Source organism: Cotesia typhae, unplaced genomic scaffold (assembly GCF_013202065.1).
Source record: "Cotesia typhae breed Kobodo isofemale line unplaced genomic scaffold, CoteBio_Ctyphae contig_36, whole genome shotgun sequence".
Classification (NCBI taxonomy): Eukaryota; Metazoa; Arthropoda; class Insecta; order Hymenoptera; family Braconidae; genus Cotesia; species Cotesia typhae.
Window position 1 is genome coordinate 1,309,611 of NW_027423744.1, and position 17,490 is coordinate 1,327,100.

At 26.5% G+C, this 17,490-nt stretch overlaps 3 protein-coding genes and 1 long non-coding RNA gene across 8 annotated transcripts; 2 read left to right on the top strand and 2 right to left on the bottom strand.

The window, feature by feature from the left end:
* Positions 1-783: 783 nt before the first annotated feature.
* On the bottom strand, positions 784-2,316 carry LOC141526677 (uncharacterized). Its single transcript, XR_012479067.1, has 2 exons — positions 1,297-2,316; positions 784-1,232 (listed from the first exon to the last, which is right to left on the bottom strand). It is a non-coding gene; the product is annotated as an uncharacterized LOC141526677 (long non-coding RNA).
* Positions 2,317-4,676: 2,360 nt separating this feature from the next.
* On the bottom strand, positions 4,677-9,296 carry LOC141526598 (testis-expressed protein 10). Its single transcript, XM_074241636.1, is given in 8 exon segments — positions 4,677-4,883; positions 4,963-5,117; positions 5,978-6,209; positions 6,285-6,767; positions 6,770-6,894; positions 6,896-7,097; positions 7,100-7,457; positions 8,953-9,296. Coding segments are annotated over 8 exon segments (1,860 nt in total). The 5' UTR covers positions 9,154-9,296; the 3' UTR covers positions 4,677-4,779.
* A 621-nt stretch (positions 9,297-9,917) lies between these two features.
* LOC141526806 (uncharacterized) lies at positions 9,918-11,476 on the top strand. Its single transcript, XM_074241913.1, has 6 exons — positions 9,918-10,187; positions 10,281-10,409; positions 10,489-10,710; positions 10,793-10,923; positions 11,087-11,291; positions 11,366-11,476. The coding sequence occupies exons 1-4, from the start codon at positions 9,918-9,920 to the stop codon at positions 10,880-10,882; spliced, it is 711 nt and encodes a 236-aa protein (XP_074098014.1). The 3' UTR covers positions 10,883-10,923; positions 11,087-11,291; positions 11,366-11,476.
* Positions 11,477-11,511: 35 nt separating this feature from the next.
* LOC141526728 (uncharacterized) lies at positions 11,512-15,674 on the top strand. 5 transcript variants are annotated; one of them, XM_074241805.1, is made up of 7 exons: positions 11,512-11,740; positions 12,549-12,743; positions 12,813-13,009; positions 13,066-13,218; positions 14,538-14,714; positions 15,153-15,427; positions 15,535-15,674. In XM_074241805.1, exons 1-6 carry the CDS (start codon positions 11,560-11,562, stop codon positions 15,408-15,410), a joined length of 1,161 nt encoding a protein of 386 aa, XP_074097906.1. In that variant the 5' UTR covers positions 11,512-11,559; the 3' UTR covers positions 15,411-15,427; positions 15,535-15,674. The 5 variants fall into 5 exon arrangements, 3 of the variants coding, with proteins under 3 accessions (XP_074097906.1, XP_074097905.1, XP_074097907.1); XR_012479077.1 differs by lacking the exon at positions 15,535-15,674 and adding an exon at positions 14,777-14,877 and having other exon boundaries at positions 12,549-13,009; positions 15,153-15,292; XM_074241804.1 differs by having other exon boundaries at positions 12,549-13,009.
* The last annotated feature ends 1,816 nt before the right edge of the window (positions 15,675-17,490 follow it).

Consider the following 17,490-nt stretch of genomic DNA (forward strand, 5'->3'; position numbering starts at 1 on the left):
TTTTTTGACACAAGAAATTTCACTTATTCCAACAAAATTAATTCTCTTGCTTTAAGAAATACGAATCTTGATCCAAGAAAATTTAAGTCAAGAAAATCTTCTTGTCTTGAGACAATTTCTCTCTTGCTCCAAAAAATTAAATATTTCGATAGAAGTAAATTTTCATTAATATTTTTATTGATTAACATGTCAAATGGGAACATCAAATAATGTTGAATCATTTTTTTCATTCAATATGAATAATTGCACGCTAAAATAATATAAAATGGGTATCAAATATTCAAGAGAAAAATTTTCTCAGGGTAAGAAAATTTTTTCTTAGCTGAAGTAGGTGGCGCTACTTCTCTAAAGTATCTAAAAATTTTGATTAATTATAAAAATTTATTGTCTCAAGTATTTATGGTAATTTGAATGAAGAAAAATTACTTCCACTAAGAATAAAATTTCAAGAAAAATTTTTACTTCGGCCAACACAACTTCGATCTTCCTTCAGGTACCCGAAAATTTTCTTGAACCAAGAATTTTGTTCTCCATTCAAGAAATTTTTCTTTCTGTGTTCAAAAACCAACTAATTGGTAAGTTTTTAAGCTTTAAAATAGTGGAAAGTTTCAAGTTCAACCGCTTTCCAAAACTTTTTTTTTCAATGATTAGAAATTTAATTTATTCAAGCTTAAGAGTAGAGTTCTTGATGTATAATTTGTCCAGAAAGTTAAAGAATCATTGAAAAAATTGGAAAACTAAAAATAATGTTCGTCCTCGAAGCACAAAAAGAGTCATCAGAAATTGTGTTGTTAGGCAATTGTATTTATTATTATTTGCAACCAATAAAAGCCATTGTCGTTGAAAAGATTGCAGGCAAATTATTTTAAATTTGCTGCTATTACGCAACTTTAACAGAGAAACATATAACATCATAACTAAAGTTAGCAGTTGGTAAGTAAGTACACCTCCTGCAATGCATTCATACAACACGATTAAAACTTTATAACTTTTTATAAGTTGATAACTTTTTTTTTATTTCCATATATGACAATCGCCATTGTCCCAATAGATATTATTGATTTTAAGGAGTTGAAAACATATTTAATTTATTCTGAAGTAGCGTTTTAAGGATTCCCAGAAAAATTGTAATAAATGGGAAAAATGGTCAATCCTGTCATTTTCGACCACTTTAAAATTTCAAATCTTCTCCAATTTTCTGCAAAAGATGGTCAGTCCAAAACTACATTAATCTGAAAATATTTACCAGATTTAACTATGAATCTTGTAGTAAAAATAGTAACTTCTTATTCTTACCATGGTTGTAAATCTGAATCCAGATCAAGCTTCTAGATCATATATTTTGAATTTATTTATTTATTCAAGTATCATAAAATGTGTTGCTGCTACAATTAATCTTATTGGATAGTAAATAATAATTATTAAAACAGACCAATTCATGCTAGTATAAGTACATAACTATAATAAAAATCTCTGAAGTTTAAAATTTTATGTTGGATTCATACATGAATTTTTGATAAATGAAAATTTTTTTCTGAAATTCTAGTTTTTAATTTCATTGCTATATTCTAAATTCTTACATGATACTTAGATTTAGATTAATTTATTTATGCTAAGTCCTATCGGCCAAATGGCAATATTACAATACAAATAGTAATAACATGTTAATAAAATACATAATAGATATTATAAAATTTAATATTAGAAATACTGAAAAAATAATCTTACACTTAATTTGAATTTAAATAATACCTTATAGACCAAGTATCAAATTTAGAATTTGTTATGAAAACTAATATCACAAAAATTGAAATTTTAATTGATATAATATAAAAATTAGCTAAAGATCGCTCAAAAAATACATAGAAAACTATAGATTAACAACAAGATTTATTAATTAAATTTTAGATTTTTTTTTTTTAATAAATTTTTTTCATGAGGAAATATGCGCAATTTTTTGTAACATCAAATTGCTTTAATTACTTACGAATACACAAAAAAAACGAGTGCTATTTATTCCATATTGATGTGGGGTACATCACAAAACTATATAAATAAAATTTACACAAATAATTGACAAACCTAATAAAGGGGAAGTAAAAAATCTTTAAAACTAATTTTTTTATGATACTGAAATAAGCAGACATCTGATAATTTTTAGAATTCCCGCGCAAAAAAAAATCTTATTCAATATGAATTTAAGGTTGAAATTCATATTTTGACACAAAAATCAATTAGTTTTAAAATCAATTTAAATTTGAAATTAAAGTATAGATAGAAATTAGCATGTCTGTAGAACTTTCAATCCTGATTCAGAATTTTAATAAAGATTTAATAATATTTAGGATAAATTTTATACATAAAGTATTTTTAAGTATTAATTAAAATTCTGAAGCAGGATCGGAAGTTCCAATCTTTAATATAATCAATCATCATAGACAATATATTTTTAAAATTTCGCGCTTATAATTTTTTTAAATTTCCACATGAGAAATTGTTTTACTAAATTTTTTCATTTTAATTTAATTATTATGAAAATCTAAAAAATTGTTAGATGTCTGTTAAATTCAGTTACATACTTTTTTTCTTAAATAGTACTTACCAATATTTTTACAAGCAGCATAAAATTTCTTATAGAATAAAATAGTATTTTTAAGAAAAATTATTTAAAAATAAATACCTGATATTCCAGAATATTGAACACTGTAAATAAAAGTCATTATAATGGTTAATAAGATAAATTAATGATGGTTCACCATATAATAACCGAAGGTAATTTATTGGCAATAAATTTTTTTATCTACCATCACTGATGATGATTCTAAAATCAAGACAATAAATAATTAATTAAAAAAAAAAAAAAAAATAATTAGCCGAGTACAAAAATTACAAATTAAATTTAATCATTATTAAACTAAATTTCACACGACACATATATATTTTTGTAAATTGATAATTGTTTTTTTTTTTTTTTTTTTTTTTTTGAGTTGGCTGATGTATTAAATTTTTCTTTGATATTTTGTATGTCACACTGTCAAAGGTTCGCGTAATTCTGCGGACGCTGTAATTTGTATTATTGACAGAAATTGTATATATTTTAATATGATGATCAAATGATTTCTGCGCAACTAGGGGTTGGACGATTTGTAAGCTCATATTGCTGAGTACCGTATGATTGGTTAAAAATTTTTATCTTCGAGTGTGCGTAAACGACTGAAAAAATATTTAATTTTAATTCTAGGAAGAAATTATTTAAAAAATTTTTAATGCAAGTTGCAATAAAAGTTTATCGAATAGTAATGAATTTTTTATCATGAGCCATACATTATTAATTTTTCTTCTTACCTTTCTAAAAAATGATAGTCCGTTAGCTAAAAGTACACTTCTCGTTTTTTAGCTGATAAATAATTTTGATGAGGATAGTATTTTTCGAGTGAAAGTAAAATTTTACAATGCTTCGTTTAATTTAATCAATTCATTAATTATTATTTTTTGTTTGTTTAATTTATTGGATTGTTAGCAACAGCCTCGAAATATATGGCGTAATGCATGTTGAAACATAAGAAACTTTCATTAAAAAACTTATATTACTCCTAAAAGTAAATTTTTTTCCAAAAAAATTTAATTATCATTTTAATCAAATGAAGAAATTTTTAGTATTGTTAGACAGTATACATGTCAATTTCTAGTTATAAGTTCGATGAGTTTGTTAAACAGGCAATGTTAGTGTGAAAAAAATCGACATTTTTTTTGATTTTCCGGAAGTTTATCTTCTTAAAAATAATATTATTTCAAGTAAGTATCTTAAATAGTTTTTAAGCTACAAATTTTTAAAAAGATAGTTCATACGTCAAAAAGTACGTTACATTCATATTTAAATGCATTCTTTTAGAGGTACATTTTTCAAATTGGCTGTAGTTTTGACTCGACGAAAAATTAACCGAATAATTAAATTTTTTGTAAATAATAATTAAGTTTTTAGTTGTTAACTCTTTAAAAAGTGATCCTCTAATTTTTTGACTGCACAAAAAGTATAATTTTGGCACTTTTTTTTAAACTCTTTATTTTTTTCTCTTTTTTTTTACATAAATTTTTTTTTTTTATTTTATAAAAATATTTTCTAACTTAGTGAACTTTTTTTTTTTTATTTCTGACACTATGAAAGTCAAATTTATTTCAACAGTTGCGCAACTTTTTGTATTCGTCATTGGGAAAGTTCCCGATAATTAAGAAAATGTTGAAAATTTTTACTTAAAAATTTTTTTATCTATACCTAAAATATGTAAAAACATGGCCTGAAAATTTCAAAAAGTGACAACAGTTTTCTTTTTTGAAATCTCAAAAATTACCTTTTTTTTTTTTGATCGGTTACACTAGTAATGTTTCTGAATAATAAATGTTATTTTTTCATTCCAACTGTTATCTATCTCTTAATTAATTGTTTTTGAACTTTTGAAGAAATAAGTTACAAATTTTTAGAAACTTTCAAAAATTTTTTTTTCAACTACATATTTTATATTATTTTAATAAATTAAAATCAAACTTTTAATAATTACTTACGTAGCTTCAACATTTCCAGATAATCCAATCGATCAGATATAAACCGAATAAAAACTTTTTTTATATTGTATAGGAAAGAATAACTATTGATGGAATAATAAATGACATTACCTTAATTTTATACTCCAACTTAGCATTATTTATGATATATATACATATAAATTTTTTTTTCATTTAAAATATTTTCTTTTCAAATTTTAAATTAAATTGGTCAGATATTCAATAATAAAGTTGACCATCCATAAAATAAAATAGATTACAAATCATTAAACGTGAGTCTTTTTCATTATCAGCACCAATTATCTTTATTTTTTTCGCGTTGTCTGCAACAAAGATTTATTTTTAGATCTCATTATAAAAAAAAAAAAAAAAAAATTAGTTAATATTTAAAAAAATAAATACCTAAAATACTGGTGTGATTATTTTCAAGTCCAGCACGTACCCATTGTCGATATTTTAAAACAACTTGATTTATCATTTTAATGATGTCATCGTGAATACTTTCTTTCAACAACATGTCTGGTAAGCTTTTTATAAATTGTATGAAATTTCTATCACTGAAAATATAAAAATTGTTCTATTAGTAATAAAAAATCGTAAAATTGCACAAAATTATTTTTTTATGGAGCACAACTAGTGTGAAATTTTTTAAAAATCGATTTTTTTCTTATTTCGATTGTTTATACCTTTAAAAATAACATATTAAAATTTCAAATCGATATCTCAAATAGTTTTTGAGTTACAGCCATTTAAAGAGTAACTGCTCGGCAGTTAGGACAGGATCATTTTATTTTTAAACGCGTTTTTGAATTTACTGGAGTGATTACTCGGAGACAAATGATCTGATTACTACTAAATTTTTTTCTGCATGTTCTGTATATAGTTCTCCATACAATGACCCTCCAGTTTTTGATTTAATCAAAAATCGAATTTTGGCAAATCAAAAATAACCAAAATTTTGAGTAAAATTCAACTTTTTTTTTTTAAATCGCCGCCAAATTTTGTCAATTTTTGAAATTTTTTTCGATCGTAGGTCATCGTACGGATGATATCTTCTAGTTTAATGAGAATGTTTTTTTGTTTTATCCACAGAGAAGGCCAGAATCACTCCAGCAGTGGAGAGCCTTTTTTTTTTTTAGCACCGTCGGAGATCGCGTGTAACTCGAAAAATATTTAATTTTTTTCTTAATAAATTTTACTGTCTATTCTCAAAATATTTATAAATAAACCCTTAAAATTTCAAAACAATTGATACAGTAGTTTTTTTTTTTTTTTTTTTTTTTTTTTCAATTCCCAAAAATCGCCCTTTTTCTGGCTGTCGCACTAGTTGTGGCCCATAAAATTTTCGTCTCAAAATTTCATTAAAAATTCAAAAATAAATTCTGCTATAATTCGTAATAAAAATCAAGTATCTTACTGGTTAATTTCATTCTGCTGATCCAACAAAATATCACCAAATATTTTAAACAATTTAATATTAACTTGCAGCGTTGAATCTTTAAGACTCGTAGCAATTATCGCTCGTACAGTTGATTCTAAATTAACACCACTTTTGTACAATATTTTACTGCAATTAATAAGAATCAACCGGACAAGTTTCATTAACTGCGAGACAATAGACGGATCGTTATTCCAATGATTTAGGGAATCTAAAACAAAGCAATAAATTATAATATCACAAATTTCACAGTCGAGTATTTACAAAATAAAACAATTATAATTACCGTTAACAAATTGAACAATCTTCTGACAATTTTGTTTACTGACTTCATTTAATCTATTAGTCTGACTATACGAAATAATCCACATGTAAATGTAGCTGAGATTCAGATTCTGCTCTAAGCAATTCTTATTGCAAGTGTTAATTACTGCTGACTCAAAATCATTCTGTCTTTTACTGGCAGTAGTCTTTTTATCAGCAGCAATTTGGACAGCTTTGAAAGAGTAAGGAAAGCTGTTCATGAAATATTTCGATATATTATTTTTATATTTATTACAGAAGTCAAGGGCAATATTTGCGTCGTCTATTTTCGGTTTGACGATGTCAATAAACTGGATGATCAATTGCATTATGGACGTAATAGACGTCAAAAAGTCTTTGGTGTCATTTGAAATCAGAGAACTATTTTCACCGGACGTTTCTTGAGGTCTAACTTCAACCCAGCTCTCAAAAATCAATGGCATCAAAACATCGATATACTTTATGAATTCATAAAATTCAGAATTGTATTTTTACTTATCAGATCGTTGCAATTGTTATCAAAGTTAATATGAAACAACTTAGTATCATTATTGTAAAGAGGTAGGTAAAAAGTCTTCTCCTGGATATTAATTTTTTTCTTCCATAGAATCTTCCTGGGAGTAATATCTCAAGCGAATATCGTTGATGATGGTGCTAAAAATACTGGACAAACGATCAAACACTTTGTTTCTCCATTTAACAGTCGTTAACTTCGAGCTCAATGTTGTTGAAAGTTGACGATTCGATTGAGTTTGGTTTTTTGAAATAAAGTCCAAAAAGAGTGAAAGAATTTTTGTGAATTTTTGGCAATCAAGTGACGTGATTTTTCGGCAATTATGTCTAGGAAATTTAGCGAGTCTTCTTTTATTGCGGGTGTTATGTGAGTCATCGCACAGCATAAGTAAGAAATTAAAGTTCCTGAAAACGGAGCCAGATGTTCGGGTTTTATGGACCCTAGAATCAAAGATATTGTCTTCAAGGTATCACGCCGGATATCTTGCTCTCTGTCGAGTACTAATGCACCCAGTCCTTGTAATATTGTACTTAAATTTGAATTAAGTATTTCAGATGGGTGGTTTTTAAGAATGTCGTCCAATTCTTTTATAGCTTCCTGTCGAACTGACGAGTTGTGGTGGTGAAAACGGGTTAGTAAATCCTGCAACAATCGTTTTTAGTATGAATTCTTAAAAATAATCAACTTTTATTCATTTTTTCTGTTATTATCCTAAAGTACATAGAAAAACTTCTACGCGTTGGAATTAAAAAAATATGTAATTTTTTTTTTTATTATTAATTAATTTTATAAAATATACCGAAAATTTTCAGACGATTTTTGACTTCTATATTATTCTTAAATAAAAATTAACAATTGTAACAGTGGGCACGAAAAAAATTTTTAATTACAAAATATCATTTCAAAAATGAATAAAAAAATGCAAACACTAATTATAAAATTTGTGAGTATGAAATTTGTGAATAGCTGATTTTTAAAAACTTTCGAATAATTATATGAGTATAATGATTGCAAAAAAATTGATAAAATTTTTATTTACAAAAATTCTAATGAGGCTGAAGTTAGCAGATACTTGACAATTTTGTGATTTTATTTTTTGAAAAATGAACTAGGCATAGAAAATTGTTTATAAAAAGTCATTTATAATTTTTCAGAGTTTCTAAAGATGAAATTTTTAAATGAAATTTTCTTGCTATAATTTGTTTGTTAAAAAAATTCTAAAAATTATCAGATGTCTCTCAACTTCAGTGTCATAAATTCTAACTAAGTCAAGAAATTTTTACTTTATTCATACTCATGAAAACTTTTATAAAAATACTAAAATTAGCTGAGATCTGACTTTTTTGGATTAATTTGATGAAAATTAACTTAGCAGATAGTTGATAATTTTAAGAATTTTTGTAACAAATAAATTGTAGCAAAAAAAAATTTATAAAAAAATTGACATTTAGAAATTTTAAAAAACTATAAAAGCAATTTTTAAAAACAATTTTTGAAAAAATTAAAAAATTATCAAGTGACAGCTAACTTTAATGTCATATTAATTTGAAAAATTAATTATTATTAAAAGAATATTTTTATTATTTTTTTAATTTTAATTAATTCAAGTTGTACAGTTTTTAACTATTCTACATTCCAATCCCAAAAAACCCTTTATCTTACTTAGTTATACATAAATTAGTTTAATTATTTACTTCAATACTTATATATGACTAGGAAATAGTTTTACATTCATACTAAAATCATATTAGTCATCAGAAGCTATATTCATATAAATATATATTTTTAAAAGAATTTTCAAAAATTTCATTCTTTTTTTTAATTTCTAATTTTTAAAATAATTTATTTGTCTAGAAAAATGGAAAAATAGGATGCCTGTTAATTGCATAATTATTTCATGAAAGTTAACTTAGCAGATGGTTGCTAATTTTAAGAATTTTTGTAACAAATAAATTATGGCAAAAAAATTTATAAAAAAATTGACATTTAAAAATAAAAAAATTACAAATGCAATTTTTAAAAATAATTTTTGGAACAAATTTATTTGTTAAAAAAACAAAAAATTGTCAAGTGATAGCTAACTTTAATGTCATAATTATTTCTTAAAATCAAAAAAACAAAAAAGCTTTATAATTACCTTAACATTTAATTTTCTTCGACTTAAAATTTCAGATTGATCATGTTCCTTTAATTGTTCTCTAATAACTATTTTTTTAACTTTAAACGTCGTATCAGTAATATTTTGTCCTTTCGGTAATAATTTTGTCTTTGCTTGCTTTAATTTAACCTTTGATTTTTCGGATTTTATATTTTTCTTATGTCTGTTGTTTTTACCCATTTTATTATTTTATTTTTATAATTTATTTTCAATTAAAACTTAAAAAAATATATTCTCAGCGGTATTCAATATTCAATAAAAATATTTTTTAAGGTTATTAAATAGTAAACAGCGTGTTAAAAAAACACCCATGTGGATTTCCCCACTCTTACAAAATTAAAAAAACGCACTGTACCATATTATGGTAAGATAATTACTTACTAAACCAGCAGAGCAAATTTCGATTTGTCGCTTCTCACTTTTCAGTGGCATTTTTGTGCTCCGTTCCTATTTTTTCATTCATAATGTCACGAAGGCTAGATAGAAGGAGGACGATCGGGATAGGGTTTCCAGCTGTTATAGCGTCCCCGTATCCGTGTAAAGATTTTAGTTTATATTTGGTCACCAGATAGCAGTGGTGTTGTGGAGATCCGCTTGAGGTTTCTAATGCGCATGACCACACATGACTATGTAGTATTGTTTTTCATTAAAAGTGATAAATTAAAAAATTATTTAGTGTATATTATTTGTTTTTTTACGTTATAAAATTACATTTTGATTAAAAAATGGTGAAAACTTGTTCAGTGCTTAGTTGTGAAAGTGGGAGAAAAAATGCGCGTAAAAAAATAATGTTTGCAATCTGCGTCAGATTTCTTTATTCAAAATTCCAAAGGTAACCTTAAAATTTTTATTTCATAATTTATAACAAGTGTATTTATTTATTATTTAGATTAAAATAAATTTATTTATCATGTGTCACTCATAATATGATAAAGTATAGGGTTATGAAAACTTTCTTATATTTTTCAAAGGATCCTGAAAAATTAAGGAAATGGAGCTCAGGGTTAAATCAAGACTTAACTGCCAATAAGTTTATTTGTGAATTACATTTTTCAAATGATGATATTATTAAAAGAGATACCGTAGAATTATTTAATAGTGATATTTTTGTATCTGACCGAAAAAAGTATACATTAAAACCAAATGCAATTCCAACAATAATTAAAAATAATACGTCTTTAGAACGCAGTGATTTACCGTCGAATCCTAATAATGTAAGTACTATGACGGTTCTAAAATATCTATAATTTGCTCAATCGATGAAATATACGCCATAAGAATGAAATATATATTTTTATCAATTCTAGAATGTTTCAACGCTTGAAAATTCACCTCCAAGGACTTCTAAAGATGAAACTCTTGTTGGTTCTCTAGATTTTCATGTAGAAGTGAGTCACCAAGATACTTCCGCCAGTACTCCTAATCTTAATTACGAGGTGAGTAATTGCGTCTTTGAGATGAATTTACTGTCACTACTTCACTGTTTTTTAATTATTTTATTGTATTGTTGTGTAGCTTCCACCCGATTCTCTAAGTGAAAATTTAAGTACAGAAGACACTTTAATAAAATTAACTATTATGGAATTAATCGAAATTTTAAGAACTAAAATGTTACCTGAAAAATGGAGCTGGGCCAGTGACGTAAAGGATTGTCATAAAGTTTATTTATTTTATGCAGATCCTAAATCTCTTTCGTTAAAATTTCACGTTAAAATTGATGAGGAGTTTAATATTACGGTAAATTATTTTAGCCCTTAGTAATTATTTTTCGGTATAATTGAATTTACATTCTAAAATAAAAATTTTTTTAAATAATTAGTTAACAAACATAAAAACCAATCAATCAACTGGGATATCATTTGATCTGTTGATAGTTGAAGATTTTTGGGACTTATTGAAACAGTTATAAAGCAGTGTTTTTTGTGATGGTACAGGATTTGATTCTGAAAGGTAATAATTTTAACTAACTTTTTTTATGATGAAGGATTATGAAACTATTCAAAATAAAACTCTTAAAAATTATCACTAATATTTTGCGCTACTAAATTTTTAATATTGATTCACTTACGAATGAAACATAAATCGGTGAATAATAACGGTTTTCTTTTTATAGATGTTCTTTAAGCTGTGTAAATATATTAACTGATGAGAAGCATCAACACTATCAAGGTATTATTCGATGCCAGTCTTGTCGTGTTTTGAGACGCCAACTACAAAATCGTCAAAATAAATCTACTAAGGACTTGAAATTGCAATGTAATAATTTGAAACAGCAATTGAAATTGCAGAAGCGAAAATCCGCACGCCTGCAGCGAAAGGTTGTATTTGTACAAAATTATTGATCGTAGTATTTTAATAATGTTTCTATTTTTTCATTGCTTCTTATGTAAAGAACATAGAGTTATCTCAATTGATAGATGAGCAAAAGTTGAAATGCGCTGCTGTTGAAACTGAAGTAATTGAAAAAGCGATAGCTGATTTACCTGAAGTTCAACAAAAAGCAGTACGAGCTTGTTTTGATTGTGCTAAATTAAAAACTCCAAGCTAAGAAGATATGATGTCGAATGGGTGTATGAATGTCTACTAATGCGAATCAAAAACTCCGCGTTGTATGATCGTCTGAGAGAAAGACAAATTTTACCGCTTCCATGTAAGGATACATTGAATTCTTACATTCAAAAATTAGATAGCGCGTTTGGTTTCCCGAAAGCTATTTTTGAGACACTTGCGTACAGAACTTCACGTATGGAAACTTATTCTAAAAGGGGTATCATTGTCCAAATTTTGATCACGCTTCTGCAGTAAAATTAACATTTTATAATTGGCAGTAGTTACTAACAATATGAAATAGTCGATTATACTAATTTTCAATGGCTTTATTTATCTTTATTAGGTGTGCAAAAAGTTTTTTGAGCATCATAAAGAATCTCTAAGTTTCAATTGGTCAAACTAGAAACTTCGGAGTAACTCCGAAAAATAACTTTTTCGGTTTTCTTTCGTCAACGATAACTCACGAACGAATCAACCGATTTTGACTGGAGTGGCGGCAATCGACGTGGTTTTCTAATGTTAAGAGCTGATTAGTTTTTGAAATTGATAGGTAAAGCCGTTTAAAAGTCATTCAAAAAAACCACTTTCGAAAGATTGAATTTATCGAAAAATAAGAAACCTTTAAAAATATTAGTTGTTTGTTCGGCAAAGTTGGTTCAATCAAGAGAAATGAAAATCCAAACTTTCTGGAATTTTTTTTTCCGTATGAATTAAACGAAAAATCGAAAAATTCAGTTCGCGACCTATAAATATTGATATTAAGAGCTCAAATTTTAACTGAATTTTAAATTGTGGTATCTTCTAACGAAATTTCAAAACTTTTTGAAAAAAATTAGTTGATTTTTTTGCACACCTAATCTTTAGAGAACCAACAGTTTCGTAATTGGCTTTAAGTTTATGCTTATTTATTTATTTTTTTATCTTGGAATTTCTCAAGTAGTTTGTCTCTACTAGCTTTTTTATGCTAAATAATTTTTTTCATTTATTGTTATTATTTTAATATTGTTATTACGTTTTTTCATTAGGTACACTTCTTATTGATGAAGTAGCCTTGAGTGAAGGGGTGAAATTAAATTCGCGAACGATGAAATTTGATGGTTTTGTCGACTTAGGAGATCATACACCACAAAAGTACTTAAATACAAGAGCTGACCATGCTCTTGTATTCATGTTTCAGCCGTTTCAAGGCGACTGGGTACAAGTCGTTGGAAGCTTTTTAAGTAAGAATTCTGTTACCAGTGATATTTTACATAAGCTAATAACAGAATGCATACTGCTGCTTGAAAAAGCTGGTCTTCAAGTTGACTGTGTGACTACTGATGCTGCACAATGGAATAGAGGTGCCTGGAAAATATTTGGAATAGAAGACCAAAAATTCAGTTGTGAGCATCCTTACGATGCTAATAGAAGGTTATGGTTTGCATCCGACTTCTGCCATTTGTTAAAAAATTTTAGAAATGGAATAATTAAACTTCCGTGTTTTTGGGTAATTCAAAAATTTTAAAATGATATAGATATGTACTAATATAAAATACTTTTCAGACTCCTGATGGTATTGTTAAAATGCTGCATTGGGAAGTACTCCTGAAGCTTGAAGCGTATGGAAAAATGAATATGAAAATAGGTTTCAAATTATCTCCAAGTCATTTGAAACCGGAGGGATTTCAAAAAATGAATGTGTTACTTGCAACGCAGGTATTTTGGAAATTATTATGTTGAACTAGGGTAAATGCACCAATTATTGACCGATTAAGGTTTTTTTTTTTCTATACTAAGATATAAAAAACTATTAACTTATTAAGGTAGTACTCCCTATACTAAATCACGTTGGAGAAAGAGAGACAGTGATAAATTTTGAATGTTTTTTATTAATAAATATTTTGACATTCTTGGAAATCATACTGATTGTTATTAAATATGTTGTAGATGTTATTTTCTCTCGTTGTCTTAATTTTTATAAGAATCTGAACGTCCAGTTTTGTGAAATAAAATAAAGTCTTTGATTTTCCATAAGGATCAATGGTAAAGGCAAAAATATATAAATATTTAATATCTTTTTTCAGGACTTTCTAGGCTTCCAAAAATTTTACTGCTTAATTATAATATTACTAATAATAATATAGAATTAATAATAATTGGCTACCCCTCTTTATATCTCAGAAATAACATGCTCGAAAATAGGCCAACACAAACGCCCGTAATCGTGTTGCGCCCTTTTAACATGTTTTGTGGGTGTGTTTATGCTAAAAAAGGCCAAAACACACGAGATATTATTGTCTGAGATATGATTGCCGAGATGTATTTACCAAGAATTAACAAAATTGTATTAATTCCTTTTGATGACGATAATTCTTCTGATTCACTTGAAATTTTTCTATTCTTCTTTTTTCAATTAAAGCTTAAGCTTATTTATTTAAAAATATATTTTTACTAGCTTGCAACTTTTTTTTCTTTAATTGTTTAGCAATTTTTTCTTCTAACAATTCGTTCCTCGATATAACCGTTCACTAAAAAAATTAGAACAAAATAAAATTTAATAATCAAAAAGATTTTAAGTATTATATTAATTATAAATATACATTTTATAGTCATTTATTAGATTGTGATAAAATCAGAGGGTCTAATAAATGACCGAATAAATTTTTTACTGGTTTATGGGCTTCTGACCGATTCTGACGGATTGAGTAGTTGACCGGTCTTAAAATAATATTTAAACTGATAATTTTACTGTATTTTTCCGTAAAAGTTGGAATCTGATCTTTAATTAACATAATAAAACTAAAATATTTTATATTATGTCAGTTAATATCACTAAATTAATAATGAAATGCACTTACTCTCCAATTGTACGCCAGTTATTTTTTACCGGTTTATGGCGGGTCGACTAATTGGTGACCGCTCAACAACTGGTGCATTTACTTTATGTCAACCTTGAAATTTGGAATATATTTTTTTCCTTATTATAAAAATATTGTTAAGGATGAAAAGTATTCTTTTCATTTTATGGTTTTTAGTTATTTTCGCGTCAGTTAAGAGTAGCAATGTCGATTTACAAAAATGATAATTATGAACTCCACGATTGTGAACCAACTATTGCTTTCATGGCGAAAGTGGATAATTTAATAAAAGCAATGAGCTCTCGAACACCTGAAAATGGTTTACGGCAAAATGCTGATTGTCCGATGAAAAAGGTATTTAAACTAATACTTAATAAATTTTTAGTAATTTCATAATTCCAGTCTTTTGACATCAGCATACTAAGGCTGGATCAAAATAAAAATTACTTCCCGATTTTTGAAAATTTTCGATTTTCTTAGCGGAAAGTTAAAAATCACTAAACTGCAAAAATTAAGAGTAAGTAATAATAAAAATTAATGTGTTAAAATTAATTCCTTTAATGTTAATACATATTATCATATCTTCTATCTCACGTATCATATAAACATATGTTAATGTATAAAAACACAATTTATATCTAGGTTTTGGTATCCCATTCACATTTTTAGATATCAAGTACTACTACACATTTATAATTCACACAATAAAATTTATATCTTCCTCTTCTTCAATGCAATGTCTGCAAAAAAATTTTACATTATTTATTTATATTTCATTAATTTATTTTATAGGCCATTATTGATTTCGACCAGTATCTTCGTGATTGGGAAAAGAAAGCTAATGAAGAGAAACTTAAAAAGAAACGTAACAAGAAAAAGTCTAACGTGGAGAATACTGATGATTTCGTAGAAGAATTTGATTTTCCTATCACAACTAGTACGTTAACTGGCTTTAAAATTACGTTAGGAACCACTCTAGAATTATCAAAGTTCTTGTATGATAAGTGTAATTTTAATTATCTCATGACATCACGTTTAAACGTGATTTAAATCAAGATGCTTTGGAGGTGAGATTAACAATTTAATCATGATCTTCTTTCTTTTCAATTAATATATATGCGATGTATAATTATTTTTATCACATAGCTTTTTTACATATTTTTTTACATTGTAGAAATTCTTTGGTATCATGAGGTCAGCTTGCGGATGTAATGACCACCCGGACCCAATTCTTTTTGGTCAAGTCTTCAGACTTCTCTGTAGTTATTCTCTAGCTACACCCCCAAGAGGCTCTAACGTAACTGGTGGTGAATTACTATCCTCATTAATGCAAACAAAAGAATCATTAGCTGCATCTAACTCTAATAAACAAATTTGGCTCCAAAAAATTGATTCAATTGTCGAAAATGGTATTGCCACTGTACATCGAAGTTCCAACTACGAAAAATCTGATACTGGATATTTACCTTTCGAGCACTGGGTCGATGATTCAACTAGTGATAGTGATGACAGTATTAAAACTTCAGACAAGTGTTATATTGAACCGAAAACCGTAAACTCTTCAAATAATAATAATAATAATAATAATAATAATTGTGATCTTAATAATAGTAGTGATTATAATAGTGATAATGCTGATGATCATAATAAAGGTGCCGATATTATTAATAATACAAACACTGCTAGATATATAAATAACACAAATGATGATGCCGATGATATTGATGATGAAGATGGTAATAATAATAATAATAATTATTATTTATTATTATAATGAAAGTAGCAATAATTATAATTGTAACCATAACGAGAGTGTTGATGATGATGTAATTTTTGATCACGATTACGATATTACCAATACTAGTAATTATGTCGTCGCATATATCGCTGGATTCATGGCAAGAAAAGTAAGTCGTTTCACTAAGTGTTTAGATTGTACGGAAATGTTAACTTCTACAAATCCAACCGATCGTGATAGAATGATAGAAGGAATGAGTGATGGAAACTTAATTTTTCCGAGTGAAACTTTATTTTTGTTAATTAGACAATTAGAAAATCAAGTATTAACAGTAGTAGGCACCAAAAACTTTACTGCTAATACTATGTTTCAAATTTTACAAAAATTTCGACCATAAATGATTTACCTGTTGTTGGGTGCGAAAAACATTGTAAACAGTTTATGATTAAAATAATTAATAATTTCATCGTTATGAGAGGACATTTTTTAACAGATTTCTTTAATAGAAACATAAATAATCGTCAAATAATGACCAAACGAATGCGTAAATGTGCCAAAAAGTAAAATTCTACTTCATTTTTTGTTTTATAGATTTTAACTCTTAAAAGCATTTATTTATTTATTTTATACTTAATATTGAAAAACAAAGTAATTATAATAATTTTTAATTCAAATATCTGTGATTGAGGTTTTCATCGATATATTGTATTTTATATTTAACACTGAATTTTTTTATAATAAATATCTAATAATAAATGATGTTTTTAGAATTTTCTTTAGAAAATTATCATCACAATAATTATTATTATAAATTGCGCTTATAAATTTTAACAATTTACTTGTGTAGTTTTGTAGAGTATTATTTTAACACGTTTTTTTAAATTTACTTTTTAAAAAAAAAGTTTCATGATTTTCGAGTTCAATTTTATGCTAACATCATGAAAAATTAATAAAATTATTTTATCCATCAATTAAGATTTATTACATTCATTTAACCAATAAATTTCTTCATTTTATAAAATAATTAAATTATTTTTCAGAAATAATTTCGCTCCATTAGGTTTTTTTACAGTTTAAATCTGTGAGTACCTTTGCAACAACAGCGCACTCTGCCGTCTGTATCTGCTTTCTGTACCCCGACTTTAACATTACGATCACGGAGGCTAGATATAAGGAGGACGATCGACATAGGTAAATGTACAGTTAGTGCGTCCGGAAAACTGAGGATAGATCATTTTCAAAAAGAAGCCGCTAGGGCGTCACTACGTTCGCTAATGTCCGGATCATGGCGTCCGTTTGTTATTGTTTATTAATAACACCAAATTGACATTCAGTTAGTTAATTAGTTTTTAATTAATAATCAAAGTGATAATAGTTTAAAATGGTAAATAA